The 21,970-nt window shown below is 43.3% G+C and overlaps 1 protein-coding gene across 1 annotated transcript; it reads left to right on the top strand.

Moving 5' to 3' along the window:
- Positions 1-328: 328 nt before the first annotated feature.
- On the top strand, positions 329-21,898 carry PYGL (glycogen phosphorylase L). The gene is made up of 20 exons (XM_075193383.1): positions 329-670; positions 5,833-5,934; positions 7,699-7,777; positions 8,275-8,378; positions 10,682-10,813; positions 10,898-11,009; positions 12,290-12,372; positions 13,141-13,284; positions 14,046-14,138; positions 14,647-14,793; positions 14,971-15,134; positions 15,731-15,845; positions 16,430-16,531; positions 16,617-16,764; positions 17,995-18,053; positions 18,824-18,965; positions 19,764-19,971; positions 20,055-20,189; positions 20,758-20,824; positions 21,322-21,898. The coding sequence occupies exons 1-20, from the start codon at positions 428-430 to the stop codon at positions 21,598-21,600; spliced, it is 2,658 nt and encodes an 885-aa protein (XP_075049484.1). The 5' UTR covers positions 329-427; the 3' UTR covers positions 21,601-21,898.
- The last annotated feature ends 72 nt before the right edge of the window (positions 21,899-21,970 follow it).

The raw sequence follows: 21,970 nt of genomic DNA, 5'->3' as shown, positions 1-21,970 counted from the left end.
GGTAGTTGGTCCTCAGCAACTTAAAAGCCACCTGTGGTTTATATGAAAAACTAGTAGGGAATGCTGGGACTTGTGGTTCCACAGAGACTGGAAGCAACAGGACGCATAAGCCTGACATATATATACAGTATTGTGCACTGTTCAGCAGGATGTTGCGCTCTGGTATAACACAACCCTGGCAGCTATTATAGATACATACAGTGAGTGCCAAGCAAGGTGGGTGCAGCCAGATTGGGGGTGGTGCACCTCGTGCCTCTCACACCCTGACTGTGTTCCCATTGGCCTCAGTCATTTCCAGCCCCTGCCTCTTACCAATAGTCAGGCTGGGGGAGGGGGCAGCATTGGGGAAGTTGGACTCACTAGTTATAAACTGCGGCCCCCCCAGCGCTGTCCACTGGTCTCTCACTAGTTCCATCACAGCGCAGAGATGGCCAAACCCCTGACCGACCTGGAGAAGAGGAAGCAGATCAGTATCAGGGGTATTGTCGGGGTGGAAAATGTGTCTGAGCTTAAGAAGGGATTCAACAGACACCTGCACTTCACCCTGGTCAAGGACAGAAATGTCTCCACCACCAGAGATTACTACTTCGCCTTAGCGCACACTGTGCGCGACCACCTGGTGGGGAGATGGATCAGGACGCAGCAATACTACTATGAGAAGGACCCCAAGGTATTTATATACCTATAGTCTGTTCTGTGTCTTACAGGGGTGGGCAAACCTGTCCTCAAGGGCCATATCCAGTTCATGTTTTTAGGATTTCTGTCTGTAGAAACAGGTGGGATAATTACTGACCCAGCCAAATAGATTAACTCAGCTCTACATGATTAAAGAAATCCTAAAAACATGAACTGGATATGGCCCTTGAGGACAGGTTTGCCCACCCCACACCCTTGGGGATATCCCCTGTCCTTATAATAACTGCACCCCTGGGTATATCCCCTGTCCTTATAATAACTGCACCCCTGGGGATAATCCCTGTCCTTATTATAACTGCACCCCTGGGGATAATCCCCTGTCCTTATAATAACTGCACCCCTGGGGATAATCCCCTGTCCTTATAATAACTGCACCCCTGGGGATAATCCCCTGTCCTTATAATAACTGCACCCCTGGGGATAATCCCCTGTCCTTATAATAACTGCACCCCTGGGGATAATCCCCTGTCCTTATAATAACTGCACCCCTGCACCCTGCTACTGCTGGAGAGTGCAGCAATTCATACCAATGTTGTAAAATAATCTGCATCTTCTAAGTGCAAACTATTGTAGCTTTGCACATTGTGGTAGTGACTTTTGTGATCTTTGCTTCCTCGTTGTGACTGTTATAATGTTTCCAGCTGGGTCATGTTCTGTTAATAATGTAGCATCAGGGTCCTGACAGGTAATTGTAGAGTACGTGACTGGACCCACATCGTTACCACTCCCAAAGTTAGTGAGTGGCCCTTTCTGCAGCTAAAGTGCTAAAATGTTGCATTAAGGCGATGTACACACTGCTGCATGCAATGCATCTTTTATTGCATGTTAAAAATGCATATAATCTGCATGTATTACGTGGCTGAGCTGTGTATACAAAGCATTCAGTTTGCATTTGTTTTAAAGAATCCTCTGACTAAACGGGGAGTTATCTTGTACAAACTAGCCAAACCTCCCACCGTTGTAACTCCCACAGCTGCCTCCCATGTCAAAGGCCCATGTGTCTGTTATGTTTTTAACTCCTTGGGTGACATATCATGGGCGCCCCACAAATGCCAAACTCGCGTGTAAATACAGCTTAGCTGCGTCTCATTGCGTTTACTGTGCGCTCCCCTTGGAAGTGACGCTGAGTTGGCGGCTTTAGTAACGTGCGTCAGATGCTCTGAAACGGAGCAAAAAGCATTTGGGGGGGAAAAAAAAGTAAAAGGTCAAATTAAATTATGGGAAAATGTAAACATGTACTGTGTGTGTTGGTTCAATGGCCCCTTAATGCTCGCTCATTTTATTTAACCTCTGTGTTGTATTACATTTCCCCATGGAAAGTTATGAGGAAAACCTCAACAACAGCCTGTATTATGATGTGTTACAGGCAGCAACTTGAAAATTTACTTTAAAATATTTTCTTAAAAAAATAAATAGTACTATTTATTTATTTTTAAATTGATAGTATTTACCTTGGTATAATCAATAATAAACCTTTCTTTGCCATAAGTGCATATAAATTCTACAATTGGATAATTAACAATCTTATTTAATTGCAATGCTGAGTCCGTTCAGTGTTTCTTTGCTTTCTATATTGAAATCTGTTCTGCATAGAAACAAAATGCCAAAATATCTGCCTTGTTATAGTCACATTGTTTGCCAAAAACCACACCCAAAATAACCAGATTATATTCTGCTCCAGGGAAACCTATTCTCTATGCAGGGAATGTTTGTGTGTGGTTTTGTTTTTGCCTTTTGTATTAACACTTAAATTTGTGCCAAGTTGCAGTCAATGTTCAGTCTAGTATCCATTTATATAGGAGTGGTCTTATATGTGTGTAGGATGTGCATGGATTGTACCTTCCTTCTATATAAGGACACGTACTGCATGATTGTCGTTTTTTTGTTTGTGATTTATCTCTTTAAACATAAAATAGTGTCCTGTAATCAACATAGACAAGAGCTGTGTACATCAGTCACAGGATGATATATATTAACTGCTGAAGGGGTGTCCACTATAGACAATGCTTTCAGCAAATTAGTCAAAATGCAGCAGGATCTAGCACCATAAAGTGAGGCACTTTATGGCTCTAGCTCCTAATGAATTGATTGTCTGCAGACTGGTTCATCCCCTAAACATCTGTCACCAGCTCTATGTAGGTGATTTTCTAATCTATCATGTCTTGGACCTTCCCTGGTTCTGTAATCTAAATATCTCTAATATCTCTAAATATCTAATGTCTGTTTTTGTTGCTAATTGGCTTCAAGAAACGGGTACTAGATGGATTTTCCTGATCGCCTTTTGGAATTGCTCTAGAAATGTTTAGACTTCTACTGAAACAGCCATAATCCCCATAGTGGACCAAAGAGTTAATCATATCATCACTATAGCACCTGCGCCAGGCCCCTCTCACTGCGCCAGGCCCCTCTCACTGCGCTGCTCGGATACCATGCTGACACAGTAGGTAAAGGATTTTGAAATTCCAGCACCCATTGCTGACTGTATTATTCTGGCAGATTAGTTTATTTGAGGATAATGAACATAAAGCTGTTTATAATTAAAAATCCTGTTTCTGCTGCGGTGCCAGATCCGATGCTAATGGAGCACTTGGTGCATTTGATAATACAATAGAATAATTTTATCACTTCTGTGTCTCCAACAGACTCTGCTGTGTAATTCACCATTTGTTCCCTGCATGGTCTGTTATGTACCATGTTTCCTAATCTGTAGCGGGTTTTGTCAGAGGTCAGACGGCAGCTTTGTTCAGTCCCTTTAAAAAAACAAACAAAAAAAATGTAAAAACCTCCCCTGATTTAGGCTCTGACTATAGTTGGGGGAAAATCCTGCAAAGCGAACTTCCATTCTCAGACTTTTTAACAATTTGTGCCTGTTTTGTAGTATTGACAAACTGCACAATATAACTATCTCCACGTCTGATGCTTCACTTCCCATCTATTCTCCTTTAGGGGCACATTTATCAATATTCACATAAAGTGAAAAGTAGTTTTCAATCCTTATCGCAATGATAAGGATTGAACTACTTCTCACATTTATGTACAGCCCTGCACAGAAACAGCAGTTCCGAAAAACTGCTGTCTCAGTGATAAAAAAAATCATACTTACCCCCCTCTTCGGAAGCGCTGTCTTCGGGTCTTCTCTTCACTCTTCAAGTGCGCATGTCCAGTTCCAAGAACTGGACATGCGCACACAGATCCCCTCTCTGTCGTTGCAGAGAGAGCGCGCTGAGTGACAGGGAGGGATCATGTGATCCCTCCACACATGCGCTGTCCAGCTCTGCTCTTCGGAGCAGAGCTGACAGCATTAGATTTCTTCAATTCCGATGTACGCCAGCTCCAGCTGGTACATTAACATGACAAGTTCCCGAAAAAAATGTTTTTTGCGGCCAGGAGCAGTCACCATTCTGTTGAATGGTGACTGCTCCCAAAAACGAAGAGGAATGCAAAGCAGCAGATATCCATGATATCTGCTGCGATGCACCCTTAATAAATTTGCGGAGGACAGGAGGACACCTTAATGACCCGTTAAAAGCACTATCGTGCTTTATTAAATATGCCCTGTTGAATGGTGACTGCTCCTGGCCGCAATCTAACAAGTCCCGAAAAAACATTTTTTTCGGGAACTTGTCATGTTAATGTACCAGCTGGAGCTGGCGTACATCATCGGAATTGAAGAAATCTAATGCTGTCAGCTCTGCTCCGAAGAGCAGAGCTGGACAGCGCATGTGTGGAGGGATCACATGATCCCTCCCTGTCACTCAGCGCACTCTCTCTGCAACTATCGTTGCAGAGACAGAGAGGGGATCTGTGTGCACATGTCCAGTTCTTGGAACTGGACATGCGCAATTGAAGAGTGAAGAGAAGATCCGGAGACAGCGCTTCCGAAGAGGGGGGTAAGTATGATTTTTTTTATCACTGAGACAACAGTTTTTCGGAACTGCTGTTTCTGTGCAGGGCTGTACATAAATGTGAGAAATAGTTCAATCCTTATCATTGCGATAAGGATTGAAAACTACTTTTCACTTTATGTGAATATTAATAAATGTGCCCCTAAGTGTTGTACTTTATGTAGAAGCATAGTGCAAAATGTGCTTTATTATATAACCCAGCTCTGTATACAGGACAATACGTGGACTGATGCAATAGATTGTGAAGTTCCGGCAGAGCGGTGCGCGTTGATGCTCCGCAGCAATGTCTGGCCTCAAATCTTTGCTCATTTTTGCACTTCGCTCATTATCAGGGCGTGCAGCTGCTACAGGGCCCTCATCTGGGGTGGGGGGCTCCTGTTAAAGCCCCATTGGGTATAAAGTTTTTACCAGAGTGGTAAATGGGGGTTCAGTTCTAGACTCTACCTGCACCCTTGGCGTAAGAGTTCACCAGATGGTGTCGTGTGTGCGGTGCTTGGATGCACCAAAGTGACCTGATAAGTATGTGTCTACTGTACCGCAATGTGTTATTGTACTGGCCTGTTACCCTGGGTATACAGGGACTTGTAGTTCTACAGTAGTGTAGTAGAGTTGGGGCAGGGGGGGTTCTTTTTAGAGAGGTCCTTTGAAATATCAATCTGTGTTGTAAAGTTTGTTTAGTTTACAGATGCGCTGGGGCTACTGGTGCACAGGAAAAAGCTGCTATAACTAATCAGATTTTTTTAGTTTTGAATTGATCTATTGAACAAGTCACGTGACAGAATCTGGTTGGTTTGGGGTACAGTACCTGGGACCGAGGTGCAATGTTCACTCGCTACTGCAGCCAATATGCGCCAGAGAAACCGTGTGTGTGGATTTGCCAATAGTGTTAGTGCAGCAGCAGATTATATTTCCGGCTGGTCTGTGTTCTGTCCCTGTACTAAGTTATTCTGGCTACATGTTATCTCCTCATTGAAATCTATATTTTTCTTTCTTTTTTTTTTCTTTAATAGGCTTGTTAGGCGGAGGGTGGGCTGCAATAGAGCGATACAAACCTATTGCAGTGGTCAAATTACTTTGTTTACAGAAATGCAACAATTTGTCAGCAACAAACAATGGACCAAATGTTGTAACACTGATAATATTTTGCCTGATAACTAAAATAAAATATTTACAAAAATAAATAAAGGCAGGTTTGTTTTCTCGAATGACATTTGATGTATTTGTGTTGCAGAGAACGTACTATCTATCTCTAGAGTTCTACATGGGTCGTACACTGCAGAACACGATGATTAATCTGGGCTTGCAGAATGCGTGTGATGAAGCGATCTATCAGGTAAGACCCCTCCATGGTGCATGAAAATAACACTGTGCTTGTGCCCTCCCTGTCGTAGCAAATCCTACGTGATGAGTATTTTGCCTGTCGCATGTATGTTGCGATTTACAGAATCCTTCCACCTAAGACTTAGTGGGTGTCTTGTATAACTTGCATCCCCTACATGACTCGGGAAATATTCTGCTGCCGCGCTGAACTCATTAGGGAGGAATCTGGGAGAACTGGATGTAGCACTTGGGACAAATCTTCGTTTCAGTTTAAACAGAGTCCTGGATTCAGGAAATGCCTTCCATGGTTTGCTGCCAACGTAAATGGCCCAGTACAAAGGAGCTGGCCTTAAACTCAGAACAAAATCTGCTGGAGGCGAAGTTGTCTTCTTGGCTCGTGCTGTGATGTTGTAAGAACTGGACTGTTTAGTGCGAGCGTTTTATTTGGAAGTCCCCTGACCCCACGTAGCTCTATCTGGGAGCAGATTACAAGCTGTAGTTTCTGCAGGTCTTACGAATAAGCTTCATTTACACACACGAGTCCTGCTAAAGCTTTAGTACATAGATACAGGGATGACTTAATTTCCCATTGGCTCCCTAATGCATATACAGTACAGCATATAGGACAGTACAGCGCGTGCAGGGTGGAAATTAGAGCGGTCACCTAGATAATGTGCTGGGACAGTATTCGGTGCCTTAGTGATGTCACAAGTTCCTACCTAGTGTGATATGTACACACAACATACGGATGCAAAGCAAATATCACACATTTGGTTTTATGAACCTTAAAATTCCAGTCCTTGAGCAGATTTGTAGACTTTAAATCAATCCTAAAGATTAATTCCTGGCATGTTTGCAGTCAAGCTCTTAATTACTACATAATATTGCTTCAAACACTGTCTATTCCCATTGTAGACTTAGACTAAATGTAAGAGCAATTCTCCTAAAACTGCTATTTGGTGACCTGATTTCAGTGATCGGGTCAAAGCACCTCTATTCCTTGGCGCCAATTAATTTATCCATGAGGTGCTGTAGTAGTATCACGCGTTGTGATTATTACACGCAAACGATTTTTGCTCATGTCCTATAGAGGTGCGACTTGTTTTCATTACTATTTTCGTGTTGCATAAATACAACTACAGAATCTGCTCCTGTTTGTACGTGTGACTCCATATTTAAAATGTGGGTGGGGATTGAACAACCTGCAGCCAATCAGATCATCAGAAAGCGTTACCCCCGCCTTCTGCTGTGAGCTTAACATTATCTACAAGTGTATCTGTGTCCTAGGAGGGACAATGGAAACCATTTTGCCTTTATTTCCACCATCCAGGCAAAGTGCAGAATGAAAGCTGAAAGATAGTCATGTATATAGTACATGTTACAGGAGAGTATGTACAAGACTACAAATTAAAGCCACCTGAGTGTTCAAATACCCTTTCAAATGCAGCAGTGTTCTACTGGAGTACATGACTTTAACTCTACTATAACGTGCACCCTACATAAGGACTACGGAGCCACCCACAGGACTGCCCACACCTTCTTATATATAGGACACTGTAGAAGGGACGATTTGTTTAATACATTTAAGTATAGACCAGTGGTGGAACTACTATTGGCACAGCAGGTGCAGTGCATGGAGATAATGGGGCCCACTGCATGGCGGGGGCCCCGGTGCCCTCTTACCAGCCCTGGAGCCCACAGCGCACTAGTTCCGTCTCTGCTGTATACTGTATGTCTACTAATCATGTCATAACTACTTCTCATTATTGTTGTGTAGCTCGGGCTTGACCTTGAGGAACTGGAGGAGATGGAAGAAGACGCTGGTCTTGGGAACGGCGGCCTGGGACGTCTAGCTGGTCAGTGTCTCCTCCGCACTGTGCTCCGTTGATTACAGCACAGAGTATTTCAGCAATAGCTAAACGGTCATTATATTCCAGGGACACAAACATCCAGATAACCAGATATTTATTTTGTGTAACAAAGTTGCTTCCAGCAATGTTACATAATGTCACATCAACATAGCAACACAGCGAGCGATATATCTCAAGCCCCTTATTACTATATACAAATGTACAGGTTTGTTTTCCTTTTTCAAATGAATATTATTCTGCCAGTCCAGGGGGTATATTTACTAAGCCACGGTTCCAACAAACTGTTGATTCTCAATGTTATTAAAGACCAAGCCAACTGGGTTTTGTCTTTTATAAAATTGCTATTTTAAAACAAAATGAGAATCGGCGGTTTGTTTGATCCGCCGCTTGGTAAATATACCCCCTGGGTGTAAAGTAGGTAGACGGGCACAACGATGAGTCTGGCCGGTTAATCAGAGGTGTTTCCCGCTTCTTTCTATCAGCCTGCTTCCTGGACTCCATGGCGACGCTGGGCCTGGCCGCTTACGGGTACGGCATCCGATACGAATATGGAATCTTCAACCAGAAGATCAGAGATGGTTGGCAGGTACGCGTTTCACTTTTATATACCTCAATCTGCTGTGATCGGTTTCCTACGCCCCTCTGTCCTGGTACACTAGTTGAGGAGGGGGTCAGCGGTCTATAAAATTGAGACGTGGCCCCTCGACAGTAGACGAGTTAATGATAACAAACTTGTGTTACTACGAAAGCCGGAAAGGGTTGAACTGTTTCTATGGCTAAAAATGTATGTCATCATCACCATTTATTTATAAAAAGTCACTGATTCCGCAGCGCTGTACAGAGAACTCTCTCACATCAATCCCTGCCCCATTGGGGCTTAGTCTAAATTTCTTTACATACACAAACAGAGTAGGCTAAATTTTGTTAGCAGCCAACTAACCTACTAGTATGTTTTTGGAGTGTGGGAGAAAACCGGAGCACCCGGAGGAAACCCACGCAAACACGGGGAGAACATACAAACTCCACACAGATAAGACATGGTTGGGAATCGAACTCATGACCCCAGCGCTGTGAGGCAGAAGTGCTAACCACTGAGCCACTGTGCTGCCTTTATGGTTTTGGATCTAATGCATATATGAATATGCAGTTGTAGCCCTTAAAGATTCTCTCTACTGTAACAATGTTTAGTTTCCATTGTATGGTAGGATTATATAGCTGCCTATATCCAGGATTCTGCAGTCTGTGGATGTTATAAAGATCTCTCTCGGTGCCTCTCGTGGAATCGCCGTGAGCCTGCACACAGCAGTTCTATAAACAGAAGGGAACATTACTTTATAACTTTATTTTTGTAAAACTAATAAACAGACGCTACTAAAACAGAACCTCACTATATACCTTCTAGCAAATGACAGCTGGTTACATAATAAACCAGGGATATAAGCAAGATTTAGGGTAAGCTATTAACAATCACTTGTGGTTATTCCTATACGGGACGGTGGATGCTGCAACTGACCATTATTTCTCCTTTTGTGGCTTAATTTGTTGTATAATTACGTTTCAAAAATGATTTGGCTAATCCTCATTGAGACACCATGAACTGTAGGTCTTGTAAGAGTTACATAATGCTGGCTTCCTTGTACAGATAACAGTTCCTTTATACCCATCTACGTTTCCTGTGTGATGTTTGTAAATAGCCGACATGAAGGATTCTTATCTGTGTATAGCGGGAAGTGGGGAAAACTGTATGTTATATATCATGTCTTGTAAAACTAGTATTTACTGTATATAGGGAACATGATTGTGTGGGCTGAACAAATATTCTTGCGTTTGCAGCCTGTAAGTTCACTAGGTAACGGTCACATGACTGTGGAATGAATGGTTCAGGTAACAAGAGGGATGTCTTTATTGCGTTGAAGAAACAGATTTTATAATCCCTTATGCTGGGTACACACTACAGAAATTTCGACCAACTTTTTATGCCGAGCGATTTTACATGCGATCGATGGTCCGATCGCTCGGTCCATGGACTGCATACACACTAGCCTTGTTTAGAACTATAAAGGGAAGAGCGGACGTCCCGTTAGCGACTTTTTACAGCCATGTTGTCGTGAGCAATGACTAATTTCGTACTCACTGTTGTGGATCGGTCGGAAGTTTATACACACTACACAGCGGAAACGAGATTGGAACGAAAATATTAAACGGTACGACCAACCAAATGAGGCGACAATCGTCCATTTGGGCAGACTTTCAACCATCGTGTCCCTACACACACTGACCCGACTTTTGAACGAGCGGTCGTATGTCGGCTGTTTGAGCCGATTATTGGATGACTACAGTGTAGTGTGTACCCAGCTTTACCCATGGACACAGCAATAAGTTAAATGATCTGATCACATTTATTGTGATCGGTCTTAATCTCCTGCTCTCCGGGTTGTCCTGAGATTTGAGGTGGGAGGATACTGAGCAACTTGTAACCAATCAATCTTTGGGACGTTGACTGCAGTGCAGAGTATTTCATGGGGATGAGCTGATCTTGTAGGACGCAGTGAGCTGTGTAATTTGTGTCAGTGAGGACAGTCCTGCATGTGACAGGGGCAGTGACATGATGTGAGGAGGGGAATGGAGGCAGCAGGAAGTCAGACTGAGGGTTATATAGTGGAAGGAGCAGGGTCCCCCAGCAGAACCAAGAACTGCTCCTTCCACACTATAACTCAGAGCACTGATTTGAGGCTCCTGTTATACTGATGTCTGGAGAGGGCGCTGTTGTATGTTCCTCCTATATGAAGAAAAGTTCATAACCCGTTAAGCTGAGTACAGATCATTGAGCATTTCTCTAGCTGCCAGTTTGCTGCCTGACTCCAACAATACCACGATCTCTTCCTGTAGGTGGAGGAAGCCGACGACTGGCTGAGACATGGAAATCCTTGGGAGAAGGCCCGTCCGGAGTACATGATCCCCGTTCACTTCTATGGGCGAGTGGAGCCCACCAAGACGGGTGTGCGGTGGATGGACACTCAGGTGGGCAACAAAAGTCTAGATTTACATATTTTGAATATTTGCGTCTATACCGTGTTTATACTCCTCCTCTTCTCCGTGCCATAGGTTGTCCTGGCCATGCCCTATGACACGCCCGTCCCCGGGTACATGAACAACACCGTGAACACAATGAGGCTCTGGTCTGCCCGGGCCCCTAATGACTTCAACCTCAGGGACTGTGAGTGGCTCTAGAGATGGATAATGTGCTTCTATGTTGTGCTAGAACAATCCTTCATGGGTGTTGGTCTGGACGAGTATTATGTGTCCTCACTGTGTATACTACAATATCCAGTGCTTGGACTTCAATGGTGCTGTCTGAAGTGGACCCATAAACCTTCATGTTTCTCTTTACTTTCAATGGCCTTCAACATTTAGCTTGTGGAGAATCGCTGGTCGACCATGCAAAGGGTTTATTAGTGAGTCCTGTTCCTCTGGCACTTGCTGAGATGTGGTTGATTACCAAGGGCTGGTTCCTTCCTCTTTCCCCTCCCAGGGTGGGTTAGATTGTTGCATTCACTGTCTATGATACAATATCTTGTGGGGATTGGTATTGTACCATAGTCTGTATGTTGGAGGACTCCCATGTTCTGCCCAAATGTGCAACAGTTCTGGGACAATCATTGGCAATAAAATAATATATCTGCTGCTGCAGGACAGATATTCCTGCTCTACTTGTCCTGCCTAAATTACAATAATTGTTTTAGGTAATGAATCTATTGGGACTTCCAAAAAAAAAAGTAAGGTTCTAACAGGACCTGTGAGGTGATCAATCTTCCCCTGATCATCCTGGCGCTTTGATTATTTATTTAATTTATTTTTAAATCATGTATTCATGTGCTCGACAAAACCAGAACTATGAAATATTGGTTTGTTTTTGTTTTTTTGTTTGTTTTTTTTAACAAATATTATTTCATTTTGAAACATTAAGATTCACAGATTTTAGATGTTTGATACTTTAATTTAGAGGTTAAGAGATCTCTGCTGGCATTGAGGGGAATTAATGCATCGGTCGTACTGTTAATGCCGCTCGTTCTGTTGTTTACACCAATAACTAAATGATCTGATGAACACAAGTTGGAGGTTTTAGTAGGTGCCCTTAAGATGTACATAGAGCTTGCAAAAGAATCGCACTCATAGTATTGCCCTCTGAGTCAGTGGCGGATCCGGGGGGGGGCGATCGGGGCATTTCCCCCCCCCCCCCCCAGCAGCAAAAAGCTAGGTCCCAGCCGCCGATTAAAACAGGAGGGGGCGGGGCCAAACGCAGGAGGAAGGAGGGGTTAACGCAGGCCAGCCAATCGGAGCAAAGGAGGGGGCGTGATTATGCAAAATACCCCCCCCCCCCCCCTAAACATAAAGTTTAGATCCGCCCCTGCTCTGAGTATTCATCGTAACTAACCTCCTTCCCCCAAATGTGTCTAATGTATTTTTACATGTACCCATCTGTCTTTTCCTACACAGTTAATGTTGGAGATTATATCCAGGCTGTGCTAGACCGTAATCTTGCAGAGAACATCTCTCGTGTGCTGTATCCAAATGATAATGTAAGTCTATCCTTGGTGACTCCACTGACTAATTACATGGTATTACATTGCACTCTTCTGTTTTTTTGTTTTTTTTATTTCCCCCCCCCCCCCCCTCCCCATTTTCCCTTCTACAATACTGCAAAATACAAAATTTTTAAAAATCCAAACATTGCAAAATAAAATGCTGCCCACCAGTTTCATTTGTTTTGCTATCGCTCAGGGTTTTAAAGACTTTGTCCTATTGAGAAATAAAGACCAATAAGTGTCCAATATTTCTGGGATATAGTTGCCAGAAATGACTGATTATATTTCACGTAACCTGTTCAGCCTGCATTACTCTGACATGGACACAAGGGGGCAGTGCTGACACTAGGATCGGAGTCACAAGCTTCCAGATTCCTGTGCAGTTTGGTGAATTTGCAGATGGGGGGGGGGGGGGGGGCAATGGACACTGGTGATCTTTACAGCTAGTTTGAGGGGTGAGGTTGGACTTTGTCCCCTAACACTGGAGGTCATTTATGAAAACTGGTGCAAAGAAAAAAGATGTTGCCCATAGCAACCACTTGTGTTCTATAAATCTAGTGCAAACTTCTGGTTGCTACGGGCAACAGTACCTCTTTCATCTGCACCATGTTCAGAAATATCCCCCATTACATAGTTGTTGCAGATTGTCACAGAAGTCGAAAATACACAATCGTTCATTTTATAATAAACTGCAGTAGAATGTATGATGTAGACTATATCTTATTTTAACGTGTTTGTTTTTCCTCTTTACTATCTTGATAGTTTTTTGAAGGGAAGGAGCTCCGCCTGAAGCAGGAATACTTTGTGGTTGCTGCATCCTTACAAGACATCATCCGTCGTTTCAAAGCCTCAAAATTTGGCTGCCGGGACACCATCCGGACAGGGTTTGATGCCTTTCCTGATAAGGTACAGACTAACATGACTAAAGAGTGTATTCTGGGAGTCTTGTGTCTTGTAAAGTCAAGCTTGCCTTTATAAGCCATCGCTGCTTTAAATTTCCCCTGCAAAGTCTCCAATTTCTGGCAACTTGCAGAAATTGGAGCTTCATATATTTACCCCTTGGTCTTTTCTTATAACGGAAACCTATTTAGCGCTGTGCACCTTTGGTGGTAACATTCTGCTGTTCTGTATGGCAGATTGGACTTGGGGTGGCATTGACCAATACATTGCCTCCCTCGGATGCAGAGCTGGCTGGGGTGACCTCCGTGGCCAATCCTTGAATTTAAAGGCTAATGGTAGAATTTAAAAAGATGTAGTTTCCAACCCCTCGTTATGTGAATAATTGCAGTCTGAGGAGCGGGGATTAAATTGAGCAGTGTTCCTGTTTAATATAAGATTTCATAGTCGCAGGATGGTAACAAACTGCTGAAACATTATAACTTCATTCAAAACAACCCGTAAACAAAACTTTTAGAGTTTCCACCCCTGTTACTTGGTGATGGAACGCCATGGCTTGTTACAATGTAGCAAGTGGTACAGTAATATGACACTAACATTCTAATGTAACAAAGGTTGTGAGTAAGGGTTTAAATTGCAAAATCATGCAGTGCCTGATACTTTACCATTTTATATCTAGAATGTGCTTGTGTGACACTAGCCAGTCTGGCTGCTGCTGGTGCCAGTCTCTGGGTTTTCACAATTCTGATTTCAATTCTTATTTCCTCCAGGTCGCCATACAGCTCAATGACACTCACCCAGCGCTAGGAATCCCAGAGCTAATGAGAATATTTCTGGACATAGAAAAAATGCCCTGGGAGAAGGTACAGTGTGCGCTATTAAATTTGATTGCAAGCTTTATCAACAAGCGCCCTCCAACCTCTTGTTTTCATTGTTAATCATGGTGTATTGAATCTGTTCTTTCTGACTGTGTAGTGCTGCACAAATTTTGCCAATATCCTGTGTATCTGCTAAAAAACAAACTTTTACAGCACCAGGCCTCTTAGAGCGATCCTTACAGGACCCTTGCCCTTATTCAAAAGGTTCTAAAAAGTACACCCCCCCCCCCTCCCTTATTTAGGATAAGGTGCAATTATCCTTTTTAAATAGAACTCTTGTATGTCTTGGGTTCTCACGTAAAACTCTGGGTGCAGAAACTCTCTCTCCATGAATGAAGACGTCGTACATGAACCTGTGTATGTGGACCTAGCAATGGGACTGTGAGCAGCTACTTCTTTAAGGGGCCTGAAAGATAGCAATTGCATCGCCAATATGTTCTCATTATCTAGCGCGGTTGTATCGTCCTTGTTTGACGTCTATCTCCTTTCTCAGGCTTGGGAGATCACCAGGAACACGTTTGCGTATACAAACCACACAGTGTTGCCCGAAGCTCTGGAGCGTTGGCCAGTGGACCTCTTTGAGAAGCTGCTTCCGAGACACCTGCAGATCATCTATGAAATAAACCAGAGGCATTTAGACGTAAGGAACTATGAGCCCCTTCACCAAGGTGGAGACCATGTGTCTGTGATACCAACCCTGTAACCTGGTGAATCCGTATTAATCTTCAGCTGACCGTTATGACCCAAGCATGGATGGAATCACTAGTGTACAGTAGTGTTTGTGTAGTTATATAATTATCTTTCTCCCACTTTCCAGAGAATCTCCGCCCTGTACCCAGGGGATGTAGACCGGCTGAGACGGATGTCCCTGATCGAAGAAGATGGCATCAAGCGAATTAATATGGCACACTTGTGTATTGTTGGCTCTCACGCCGTTAATGGGGTGGCCAGGATCCACTCTGAAATTGTGAAAAACCAAGTGTGAGTTCACAAGTTTGTAACGATTTTTTAGGTGTCTGTAGGTTATGTTGTAGTCTTTACGTATTCCCATAGTAAAGGCTGAAGACAATGAGTCCTCCTTGGGCGGGCCCTGGAGTATAAGCGAGTAGGACGGACAGATGACGATGGGCTGACGTGAGAGCTCCCTTTTCAGCTTCAGTTGTGCTCGTTCATATCTCCTGTTCTGATTTTAATGAAAGATAAAGACACTGGTTGCCATGACCAGTTTAAAAAAGCCAAATGAGATGTTTTTCGGAAACATGAGAACATAAACATTGATGGGAGAGGGGTGACCTAAAATTAAGTTTGTTTTACCCATCAACCTTCTCTTAGGTGAGGGGGCTACAATTATATTGGCTTAGGGCGACCCGAACCCTTAATCAGGCTCTGTGTACACAGACCATGTTATGGGAGGTCTCCTAATGATCTGATTCTTAATATCCCGCTGTCATGATTTATTTTTGTGTGTAGTGAGAGTGGGGTTATGTTAATTGTCTAGACTTACCACCATAGAAGGCGGGGATTTAAAAATGAGATGTATAGATAGATCTATTTTATCTATTCCCACTCACCTGCAGTTTCAAAGACTTCAGTGACATAGAGCCAGACAAGTTCCAGAACAAGACGAACGGCATCACTCCCCGGCGCTGGCTCCTCCTGTGTAACCCCGGCCTGGCAGAGCTAATAGCGGAGGTAATTGTTACATCTCAGTCTCCATCTCCTCCCTATATGGCTTCACATACAGATATATTTATCTATATCGTAGTGTAACTTTATTTTGAGAGAGGTGCTGTACACCGGCCCTATTATAATAACTGCAGGGTGTAGGGCTGATCTAGGGGAGGATGTCGCTAGGTTCCTGGTACCCCGATTGCTGCCAGGATGCTGATAGTTGGCGCTGTGGGCTGCTCCATGGTTTGAACAGGAAATCCTGTGACCTCCGTCTCTACCATCTGCCAGTACTGAGTTAAACTCTAAAAGAAACCGCTCTCTTATCCAATTTGCATTTAATGATTTAGTGCTGGGAGATATTATATATTTTATTTATTTATTTTAGCAACTTTGTTTGCTCCCCTGATATGTGATGATGGTGGTTGCTCTTCATTAGGCAGTTAGGCATGCTGGCATTTGTAGTTCCACAGTAGCCAAAGGGCCTCAGGTTGGCAAGCTTATGAAACACAGGTGTCCACACCCTGTGTGAGTTTTAGACTCTACTTCGTTTATCAAATCTGTTTTTTGTTTAAATTGTTGGGGTTGATATCTGTCCTGTATTTTAGAAAATCGGAGAAGATTACGTCCGGGATCTGAGCCAGTTGACCAAGCTGAATAAGTTTGTAGATGACAACACCTTTATCAGAGATGTCTCCAAAGTGAAAGAGGTGAGCGCCCCCTGCTGGCTGTGTTCTGGGACTACATCTAAGGCGTAGTTGCCATTGGTGCTGAATCTCTCTCTCGTTCCACCAGGAAAACAAGGTGAAGTTTGCCCAGTACCTGGAAAAGGAATGTAAGATGAAGCTCAACCCAGCCTCCATGTTTGATGTGCAGGTGAAAAGGATTCACGAGTATAAGAGACAACTACTGAACTGCCTCCATGTCATCACCATGTACAACCGTAAGTATCGCCCAGGCTGCAGATATGAAGTAATACAGTACACATGGTCTAAGCACTATTCATGGGGCAGCCTATAAAATCTCTAGGATCTAGTACCTCATGAATATTCATCAGGCTACTTGACTATTAATTAGGCAGATGTTACAATCTGCATACTGGTCCTTCCCACAAAATGGCTGCTTCCACTGTATGTAGGTGACGGATGCACATTAAATACATGAATAATGCAAATGTTTTTATAATTCACACACCGTTCAGCTGGAGACCAGCGTACGTCTGTGACTAATGGCAGACTGTAGGGTACGTGGGTATTAAGTCACTGCCCCTCTATGGGGGAGGCTCATTAGCTGTGTGATTATCCTGACGTATGGGACAGTAAGATTTATAGAGGCTTCTGGGAGAGGAGCGGTGAGAGGCAGCGCTGTGGTAACGGAGCATTCATCAAGGATATATAATTGCTGATGTCTATCGGAGGAGGAATATGTAAACCCGTTGTACCAAATACAGCGTACGCCGCGCACTAGGTAGAGGCCGGTGTCTGCTGCTGGGGAAATGTTCTGGTGTCTGAGTAATAACCTCTGATATCAAAGTACAATACAGACATTGTACCGTCTGTCTCTTCAATTAATCCATCCCCCCTGATAGAATAAAATAGAGTACAAAATTCTTCTGTTATCTGTATCTCCTTGTAGTCCAGCATCGTAAACTCACAGATTGCTGAGATCTGCCCTGATCGCTCTGTGTCCGAATGTGTTCAACAGCTGCTGTACCCCCTGTATTGTAAAATGTTTTAATTGGTTGATTTAACCACATAACAGACCTTTCAAATAGTCCTAGTGGGGTGTTTTTTTGTTTTTTTTTGGGGGGGACAGTCTGTTTTTGGAGGCTGAATGGGTGCATTCTACCAGAAGAAATGTCTGTGCTAGAAACTGGTGTAGTTTTGGCCAATCAGGTGTGGCCTAATTTGTTCTGATTTCCTTGTGTGACCAACATTAAGCGATAGTTTTGACTTAAAAAAAAAAGAAAAATTTGACCATAAAGACTTACAACAGTTTAAATTCTTTAAAATTACTTTATTTTAAAAGAAGGTGAGTGTAAGCTCTGTAGCACAGTTCTCCTATTCACTTAATGGCTGACCGGATTATGGCCACTGAACTACAAGGTGAATTTAGACTGCGTCTCTCAGTGCTGATCTAAGCTGGGACCGACTGTGTCCCTCTCTCGTTTCAGGTATTAAGGCCAATCCCAAGGATGACTTTGTCGCACGGACCGTTATCATCGGAGGGAAGGTATAATGAAGAGCATATTGAATACTCCTACATCTATATGTCTATCAAATCTGTAATTGTTCTCTAATTCTGATATTCAATCTCCAATTTTATTTGTAATTTAATTCCCCCTCTAGTCAAAAAGAACCTGACAACTATGCAGAAAGAAGGCAGCAATTTTGGGAGCTGAATTAATGAGTATATGGCCAATCTGCTCACTAGGAACTAGTACCTCATGAATTGATTATAATGCTCCTCAGTATTGTCACCTAATGAATAGATGACCTCAATGAGTTGAGGTCTCCACTGTACAGGTGCCAGGGGTTATCTGGACATAGGACATTGACCTGGTGCCTCGAGCTATGGCCTCCTACATAGCCCCCAATTCATTTACGTACAGTGGCTTATTTGCATTACATCAGGCCTGGCTAACCTATGGCTCTCCAGGTGTTCTGAAACTACAAATCCCAGCATGCCCTGCCAGTTATCGGCTGGCCTTCAGCTGACAGTGCATGCTGGGGCTTGTAGTTTCAGAACACCTGGATGCCACAGGTTGTCCAGTCCTGGGTTACGCATTAGGTAGTGGCGTTCCTCCAGTAGGGGGTGCCACCCTTCCATTACTATCACCCTGGCACTTGTCAAAAATTGATCTGGATTTTTTATCTTAAAGAACCATATTGGTTTTTTTGGACACTTTATAAACATTCTGATTTAGAAATCTTTTAATGATAAAAAGGTTCGAATGACAAAGATGAAATTTATTTTATTTTTTCCCGCTCCTGTAATGTAAGGCGGCTCCAGGATATCATATGGCGAAGACGATCATAAAACTAATAACCTCTGTGGGGGATATTGTGAACAATGACCCTACGGTGGGGAACAAGCTGAAGGTTCTTTACTTGGAGAACTACAGGGTGTCCCTGGCGGAGAAAGGTTGGTTCTGTTTCTATGGTTCCACTTTTCCATCTTCCTGTGACCACGTAGGTCTTACTGTCCGATCACGTACAACTATAACAGAACCCAAGTATACAGGCTGCAGAAGCCCCTGGTGTCTACAGCCAACCTCTCCTGCTGGTCCCCCGACGCTTCCACCAGTACCGATCCTCTGTTACTTTACTGGACTTACTGGGGAACCATCTAATAGAGAAAATGAGGGGAGGGGGGGGGGGGTTGCCCTCCATTCTTGCTACTATGACTTTTTTTAAAATAATTACACATTGGCTATTCAAAGTAAATGTTTCTAGATTAAGGACTTATTTCTAGGGGTGTACTATTTGTTGAATACACTCCTGATTATTTGGAAGCCAAGTTCTTAATTTGGTGGCAAGGGGCTTGTTGGTGGAACATGACATCCTTGAAGGAGTGAGGAGTGGCCAATATGAGAGCAGGCAGAGGGGTCTAGGTTGACCAAGCTCAGGTAGCCCCTGAGTTTGCTCATAGCTTGCACAGATGGAGAACATGCATGGTCTGCATAACACTGCCTAACATAAGGAAATGTATATTGCAATATACTTTGAGGTTCCTGTCCTTTTTAATATTGCAGTAAATGGATTAAGCCTTAGAAGTTCCCTTCAATAAATCATTGGTCACGTGATCAAAGTCTAAAATTTAATTACAAAAATTTAAACTTAAAGTAAACAGGTGTATATTTAATATCCAGGCAGCACACGGGAGTTTATATTGAGCTTGGTCTGTAGAATAGTCACTGAGTCTAATGTGTTACGTTGACAGTGATCCCAGCGACTGACTTGTCGGAACAGATCTCCACAGCGGGCACTGAGGCTTCAGGTACAGGCAACATGAAGTTCATGCTGAATGGAGCTCTGACCATTGGCACCATGGACGGTGCCAATGTAGAGATGGCAGAGGAGGCTGGTGAGGAGAACCTGTTTATCTTTGGCATGAGAATAGAGGAGGTTGCTGAAATGGACAAGAGAGGGTAAGATCGGCCATACATGCTCCAAATTACTGACTTCTAGGCTCTCCCTCCTGGGTTACATCCCCGTTGTCATCTCCTTCCAGGTACAATGCTCTGGAATACTATGAAAAGCTTCCAGAATTGAAGAAAGCCATCGACCAGATACAAAGTGGATTTTTCTCTCCCGCAAAGCCCGACCTCTTTAAGGATCTCGTGGACATGCTCTTCCACCACGACCGGTAGGTGCAGTGCGGTCGGGGGAGGGTTCTGGCAGATGTAGGGAGTTAATAAATTGTTATATGTATCTGTCAGACATTGTAAGTTATTTATGTAGCACCAATAGTACTACTATGCGCTGTACAGAGGATATTTGGTCATCGGTCCCTGCCCTATTGGAACTTGATCAAAATCCACATGCACACTGTCAGGAACCAGGTAACCTACCAGTATGTTTTTGGACTGTGGGAGGGAACACGGGGAGAACATACAAACTTCATGCAGATTGGGGTCCTGGTTGGATTCAAACTCCTATCCCCAGCAATATAAGGCAGCGATGCTAACCACTGTGCTAACCTGTACATAAGCTAGGACAATGCCAATAGAAAAGGGTAAGAAAAACTGCCTCCTATTCAAATATAAAACCCTTTAGGCAAATCCATTGTGTAACGTCCATATAGATTAACATTTTATTCAAAAGTGCAAAAATCTAGTTTCACTCTGATACTCTGCCAATTCCTCTGGGTATGTCTATATTGCATTGAACTATGAATCTGTTTCAAATTATGTTTTCTCCACCTTCCCCTTAAGGTTTAAAGTTTTTGCTGACTATGAAGCCTATGTGAAGTGCCAGGAACAAGTCAGTGCGCTCTATAAGGTAAGTGGTGCATTTTTGGGGAGTCTGACTTGATAAGATTAATAGGGGGTATAGTTCTCTCTACCAGATATTTTATTCTCTGTATCTTATATCCTATAAAATCTTCATAAACTCGGGATTGACGCACTTAGATTAGAACAGGATTGTAAAACCACTTTCTAATTGCGACACCAGACGTATGATTATAATGCTGGAGATGAATGAACAGTGAATTGTCAGCCATGTAATAAACACTGACTCCCTGCACCAAGGAAACCATTGGTACAATAAGTCTTACCTGGGGTTCTTTAACCCGAGTGACTTTGACCAAGCGTAAACAAGCAACAAAAGACTGAAGTGATGTCACTTAATTCCATAATCCAATAGATCCGATCTTTACTCCGTGGTCTCTACGGCCTTCCATAAATTCCTCCTTTGTTCCTAGGATTAGATGTAGGATGTCCTCTCTCCCATTCCCCCTCCCGGCCTCATTAATTAGCTGCGGTGATTTCTTTCAGACTCCAAAAGAATGGACCAAAGTCGTCATCAAGAATATTGCGGCATCTGGAAAGTTCTCCAGCGATCGGACGATCAAAGAATACGCCAGAGATATCTGGGGGGTGGAGCCGTCCGACTTGAAGATTCCACCACCCAACGAACCCAGGGAGTCGGTTGAGGAAGCGAAGGCTGCGCCTCCGAGTGCAAAGGCTGCGCCTCCGAGTGCTAAGGCTGCGCCTCCGAGTGCTAAGGCTGCGCCTCCGAGTGCTAAGGGCACGGGTCCAACTGCTAAAGCGTAACAGAATGTGGAAAGTACGAACATGCACTAATCTGTACATCACTATAGAAGTATCTGTAGCCTCAGATATTGGTTATAGTAGATGACATCAACAAGCTTCCTGCTTTTTGCACTTTGCTTTACAGAAAGGAAAAGGTTTTGTTGTACTGTGTATGTGTCAAGACAGAAATCTGTTTATATATTGGGGTCTATACAAGGATTGGTCCTTATCTCAGAGCTTTTCTATCTGTTTCAAATTTCATATCTGCTAACTGTACAGTTACTACTGTGTCACCATTAAAATAAATTGTTTATAGGAATAGTTAGCCTGCTGTAATTACTTGGAGCAGAGAGAATTAAACAGGAAAATACAAGACTTCCCATGTGTCTGC

The sequence above is a fragment of the Mixophyes fleayi genome, chromosome 12 (genome assembly GCF_038048845.1).
Source record: "Mixophyes fleayi isolate aMixFle1 chromosome 12, aMixFle1.hap1, whole genome shotgun sequence".
NCBI classification, from domain to species: Eukaryota; Metazoa; Chordata; class Amphibia; order Anura; family Limnodynastidae; genus Mixophyes; species Mixophyes fleayi.
Note: the sequence above shows the minus strand (reverse complement) of the source record. Positions and strands in the feature narration are given on the sequence as shown.